Source organism: Rhododendron vialii, chromosome 11a (genome assembly GCF_030253575.1).
Source record: "Rhododendron vialii isolate Sample 1 chromosome 11a, ASM3025357v1".
In the NCBI taxonomy this organism is placed as follows: Eukaryota; Viridiplantae; Streptophyta; class Magnoliopsida; order Ericales; family Ericaceae; genus Rhododendron; species Rhododendron vialii.
In genome coordinates, this window is record NC_080567.1 from 31844432 (window position 1) to 31851127 (window position 6696).

General features: G+C 38.8%; 1 protein-coding gene across 1 annotated transcript; it reads left to right on the top strand.

The window, feature by feature from the left end:
• The first annotated feature begins 1670 nt into the window (after nucleotides 1–1670).
• LOC131308930 (2-oxoglutarate-dependent dioxygenase 19-like) lies at nucleotides 1671–4263 on the top strand. The gene is made up of 4 exons (XM_058335973.1): nucleotides 1671–2015; nucleotides 2649–2884; nucleotides 3387–3714; nucleotides 3870–4263. The coding sequence occupies exons 1-4, from the start codon at nucleotides 1740–1742 to the stop codon at nucleotides 4113–4115; spliced, it is 1086 nt and encodes a 361-aa protein (XP_058191956.1). The 5' UTR covers nucleotides 1671–1739; the 3' UTR covers nucleotides 4116–4263.
• The last annotated feature ends 2433 nt before the right edge of the window (nucleotides 4264–6696 follow it).

The following is a 6696-nucleotide window of genomic DNA, read 5'->3' on the forward strand; positions in this document are numbered from 1 at the left end:
TCCACTAACCAATTACCACTTCGGCCATCACAACACATGCACAAACCACGCACAGCGAGCGCGCGCGCGCACACACACACACACGCACTCTCTCTCTCTCTCTCATCACGCCACACCCACAAATAAAACCCATTGCACTATCTCAATACCAGTGCTCGATCCATGTACCTGATTGTGTTTCAAAAGAAGACATGTGAGATGAATAATATTACCTCAAGTGAAATCCAAAGAAAATCTCCTTCCAAGTTTTGGCCGCCGCGTCTCTCTTACTGCGTCTCTCTCCCAACGTCATATGTTACCTAATTATTATAACCCTAGTTTCATATTACTGACCCACGTTCTCCCCTAAATAATAGGTAACCACTTAATAAAAGTATTTAATACGATACAACACGAAATACTAAAACTATTTAGACTTGTACACCAACACTATAATAGTGCCGACAACAATTATACTATGTGAAGAGAGAGAAAATATCAATTAGGATCCAAACTATAAAATCCTTTTTTTTATTACAGAAAATATAGTTAGTAGGAATAAGAAAAGACGGGGGTGGTGTAACACTGCCTCCTCGACCTTTGTCCCTACCTCGTCATCTATCAGCTCTACTTGTTGTAGAGTGATTTTCTAATGAGGCCTTCAATACTTGTTCCTCTTTTTCTTGTTGGTTAAATTTTTGCTTATGAACCAACAAAGAACTCTGTAATTCATCAATTGAAGGTTCATCAACATCATTAGCTTCTTCTATTGAACAAACAACAAAATTAAATTTTGTTGCCATGGATCGAGAATCTTTTCAACAACAGTGACGTCGTCGGTCTTGTTGCCATGGATCCGCATCTTGTTGACGATTGTCATCGTTCTTGAAAAATAATATGTAACTGACTCTCCTGATTTCATTCGAAGCATTTCAAACTCCGAACGAAAGGCTTAAAGCTGCAACCTCTTTGCCCTTGCTGATCCTTGGTACTTCTTCTTCATAGAATCCTAAATATGCTTGGCGTTGTCCTTGGAAAGAATGGTTTTTGAGTGATCAATAGTTTAGAAGAGATAATTCTTTGCTTTTAGACCTTTCAACTTCAGCCCTTCAAGCTCTGCCTTTTGTGCATCTATCAACACAACACCTTCGGCTGGTTCTGCTACTCCAAAAACAACCACCGTCTAGTATTCTTTGGACCTTGAGAAGTTCTCTATGAGCATGCTCCAATGATCATAGTGACCATCAAAGCGTGGAATGGCTGGCTGCACAAAAGTTTCTGAAGTCATCGTTCTCCTATGCTGCTGCATAGCAGAAAAACAAGTGAAGTAGAAGTAAAGCAATAAAATTGCTGCTATACCCACTCTCTATCTCACTTTTCTCACTCGGTGGCTCTGATACCACTATAGAATATTGGAAACAAGAGGCTGAATTTTATTGTTGAAACTCAATACATTGACTCATGATAACATGCTCCATTTATAGAGCTAATAACCAACAGTTAATTCCTAACAAAGTGCTAACAGGCTCAGTAAATCGTACAATAAGCTCCAACTTACTCCTAAAGACTAGGTAAAAGATAGACTTTCCTAGAGACTAGGACAATAAAATAACTGACTCGCGTGCATTTTCCAACATTACTTACACCTATACATATGCATGAACGATATACACTTATTATCTTCACAGCATAACACTTACGCTCTCTTTCTCCCTCATCCATTACCAATAGAACAATCTCTCTCTCTCTCTCTCTCTCAAATGGCTCCAGACACTTTTGTCGAAAACCCAACTGAAACTCCTCCTCAAGTATCAAAGCGAGTGACCGTCCAAGCACTGGTGGAATCTCCTGGCCTCGCGTCCATCCCTTCTAACTACTCCTACTCTTCAAATCCTAATGAATCTGCTGCTTCTAACCCCGATCAAGATACATTCCCCATCATTGATTTCTCGTTGCTCACATCTGCTGATCCTCATCAACGCTCCAAAATCATCCAAGATCTGGACAGAGCCTGCCGAGAATGGGGTTTCTTCATGGTAACTAGCTAGTACACATTATATATATATATATATGATGAAATGCACGTTTTCTAACTACGTATGTCATATAGCTATTCGAGAAGTACTACGGTCTCAGAATTACAACCAAGAAAATTAAAAAAAAAAATTTGGAGAAAGTCCATTTGTACATGTTCATATACAGTGCGTCTGAATGCATTCGATGCACGTCTGGCTTGCGGAATAATGAGAGTCCCATGCATTACATGTAACGACTTCAGACGTATTTTCATCAGTATCTAAGCGCATAAACTTTTGTTCGTATTATGCATAAATTTTTTTTTTATAACTCATGTGTCCAGACTAGCTTACGCTCACCTTCATAATAAATTATGACATTTACATTCACTACTCAAGCACTAATATTGATTGAGAATAATTGATTACGTCCCATTTGAGAATGTAGACCCTTTTCACCGGTATCAATATTAAACTTGATCGACTCATGTAACAATATTGGCTTAACACGTCAAATGATTTTAACGTGGTTGGTGTATATCATTAATCATATTTTATGATCTTTTTTATTTTATTCTATTTTTGCATGTGCATTTCTGTAGCGCTTGTATGTTCATACATTAGTTGATTTATTTATTTTTTTCCTGGGATTAGCTGGTGAACCATGGCGTGTCAAAGAGCTTGATGAAGGAAGTTCTGGAAGGGTGCAACGAATTCTTCAATCTGCCGATGGAGAAGAAGATGGAATTCGAAGGGAAAGACATTTGGAAGCCCATAAGGTTCGGCACCGGGGTCGATGTCAAGGTCGAGAAATTCTTCTTCTGGAGGGATTTCTTGAAATGCTATGTCCACCCTCAGTTCAACTTCCCCAACAAACCCAAAGGTTTCAGGTACAAATCACATTGACATGTTACCTAAATTAATGCAAATCCATGTGCAATTTCCGAACACATCTGGTATGGCCTGCCATTGATAGCAACAATTGTAGTCTGTGCACGTACAAATATGGTCAGAATTAAGGTACATTTAATACATATGCGTCAACAATCAATGGTCACATTTTTTTATTTACGTGGACCTCTTACTATTTTTTCGGTCCTATATGTATCAGATGATTTACAGATCGACATATCTGTATCTGAATATGCATGTGCACATAAGTGTTGTACATGAACATTTTATTTCCTTTGTAGAAAAAACTTAATAGCTTTTATTTGGACTCTTTCTTACGAATGCACTCAAAAATTTATCTTCTATGTTTTTGACAGTTGTCTATGTATAATTGCCATTACTGAAATACAATGTGACTTGTTTTCATTTTATAGCTCGGAATTGAACCAAAACATATTGGTTAAAAGTTTTGTGAAATTTTTTTTTTTAAAATTTTTGTAGCGAGGCTGCAGAAGAATATAGCAAAAGAACCCGAGAAGTGATTAAGGAACTGCTGAAAGGGGTATCAGAGAGCTTAGGATTCGAAGAGTCCTACATAGAGAAGGCAATGAATTTGGACTCCGGTTCGCAAATATTTGCCGCGAACCTCTATCCGGTTTGTCCGCAGCCAGAAATCGCAATGGGTATCCCGGCACATACCGATCATGGCCTTTTAACCCTCCTCATTGAGAACGATATAGGAGGCCTGCAAATTCAGCACAATGGAGAGTGGTTTAATGTGCATCCCCTTCCCAACTCCTTCTTGGTTAACACTGGCGATCACCTCGAGGTAAAATTCGATCTCTTTCGTATGTACTAGTTCAAAGAATCAAAATTAGCATCGATCGCTGCATCGGGCACAAGCTCAGCACGTGCTCAATACCGGTCATCATAAGCTACTTGTTTTTATGTAGCTCATACATTTTGAGTTTTGTTATGAATTAGATACTGAGCAATGGGAGGTACAAGAGCATCAAGCACAGAGCAGTCGTCAACAACAAAGCTACGAGGATATCGATAGCCTCACCACTTGGACCGTCGCTCGATACGGTGGTTAGCCCTGCACCGGAGCTGATAGGGGGTGAAACCGGCCATCGGGCCGCATATTTGCCGATGACGTATAAAGATTATATGGAGCGTCAACTTGAGGGGAAACCCTGCTTGGACCATGTTCGAATCCCGGTTGCTTAGTTCGGATAAGTTGAGCGATTGTACTGATCTCCTCTGTAGCAATAAAATCACATGTATTTTATTTATTAATTGCCCGAGAGAGATGAATAAGATAGAGGAAGTAGATGGTTTACATGAAAATAAAGTGGTTGGTTTAGATTTTATTTGAGTAACTTGGTACTAATTTGAATGCGGGATTGGCACCTCCGTTCCGTTAACAAAAATAAGTACTGGTTTTTTGAATTAAAAATAATGTATTGTGAGAGAATAACATATCTCATAAAACGGAAAATAAGTACTTAAAAAGAAGAACCTTAACGGAGCGGGAAAAATGTGGCTTGGACAAATAGATGACACTAACGATTTCACCTCAAGAGTCATGGACATGAAAATACATACGTACAAGATATATAAAAACATGTATATCTATATATGTATATCTATATAGATATTTTTGTATATCACCTTATGGACCCTATTACATACCCACATGTGAGTGCCCGTAAAGAGTATATACAATATCAAACTTGAAAAACAGTAGCTCGCCTAGATATATCAACCCAATCGCACAACAAAAAGCAATAAATAAAGGAACACGAGATATACGTGGAAAATCCTTAAATAGGAAAAAAATCACGGGAATGAATCAAGATATTATACTCAACGTGTAGTTTTTTTTTATCAGCAAAAATAAAATTTTGTTAGCTCATAACACGAAGTACAAAACTAATAGGGTCATGGATACACCGGCCTGGCCATCTATGATCCTCATCTTCTAACAATACGGAGGAAAATTGATGGGAAAATGACGGCCAATGACGTGTTTTGATAATTAATACCCGCCAATGACATTTTTAGTATTAACAAATATTCTTAGCTTGTTCTTGTCGGGTATTAATTATCAAAACACGTCGTGAACCGTCATTTTCCCAATTGATCTAGACCCAATAGGCTGAGTCCAAGCCAGGGCAATCCAAAAACGGCCCGGGTTGGAAAGTAACCAACCCCGCCCAAACACCCAAACCTCACAGTCCAAACAAAAACCTACACCTGCAAAAAAAAGACAAAAACCCTAAAACTTAGCCAACCTAAAGACTCCACTGGACCACTCCTGCCACCACCACAGCCCATAAAAACCACTGGACAGCAACACCCAAAACTCCAGCCAAACCGCAAATCCTCCAACCTCCACCTTCCAAAACGCCCCACAACCACAAATACTCAATGTGTAGTTACAAGCAAATTTACCTACGATTATGAATTCTCACCAATTGCTCTAATTTCTACTTGTTGAATCATCGTTCACCACACCCATTGCTTTGATTGCTGTTGTCTTAAATTCACAAGCCTTCTGTTTGCCTCCTAAAAATCCGCTGAAGGACTTTTTATTGCCTAGGAATTCTCCTTAGGTCTTCTCTCAATCTTGTAGTTGTTGATGAAATAACTTGTATCTGTATTCCAAGCACAAACGGAGAAACATTCTCAAATAACCCTAGACATGTTTCTAGGTCTTTTTCGCCTTTGGGAGAGGGAGGATGACGTCACCAGTAATTATGAACTAACTGATGCGTATATATAGAGATAGCTGAAAATATTCGGAAAATATATAGGTACCGACGGATTTTTCCACCGAAATCGTACCGACGGCCTCGCCGGGCCGTCTCCGGCCACCGGACGGCCGATCCGAACCGTCCAATAATTCTAAAAAAAAAACCAAAGGGCCTTACGCAAAAAACAACGGCATCCGATGTGTGTAGAGTGTTGGATCAAGTACTCTTTTTTTCGTGTATATATGAAAAAAAGAGTGCTTGATCCAACACTCTACACACATCGGATGCCGTTGTTTCTCTCGTACGGCCCCTTGGTTTTTTTTTTTTAGAATTATTGGATGGTTCGGATCGGCCGTCCGGTGGCCGGAGACTACCCGGCGAGGCCGTCGGTACGATTTCGGTGGGAAATCTGTCGGTACGGATAGCAGCACTCGAAAATATTTTGCTTCAGCAAAATTCCCTTCCGTCAATATTTGCTTTCTTATTCCCACTTTTCTTTTCCTCATGATCCTAGTCTTTCCAAACCACATACAATCTGTCCATATTTCTTTCTAAATCATAATCTCTCCATATTTCCTTCCTAAACCAAAAACCGGCCACTTGACTAATGACTACTGCACTCAAACGCAATGCAAATCAAATTGATTCCTTCACACGAACCCTAAACAGACTCTTTATAAAGAAAAAAAATAAAAGTAAATTAAAATTACAACTCGATAAACGGGATAAATATAAATGTGTGTTTTGTCAATAAAATTGCCAACCCAAAGGACTCGGCTTTTTGGAGCTTACAAAACTTTTATAAATGTAGTGCTAAATATGGTCTGGCATGTAACTACAAGGTCAAAATCTCTTATGTGTTGGGGCAATGTCGTACGGAATTTCGTTCCTATTTTAATTGGGATCGCTCCTAAAAAATATTACTCCCTCCGTTCCATTTTCATTGTCCATTATTCTGTATGTCTCTTTTATGTCTTTTGTCTATATCTTTTAGTTGGGATCTTGAAAAATATATAATATGAATCTTGTTTAATAGATTTTAATTAGTTCTA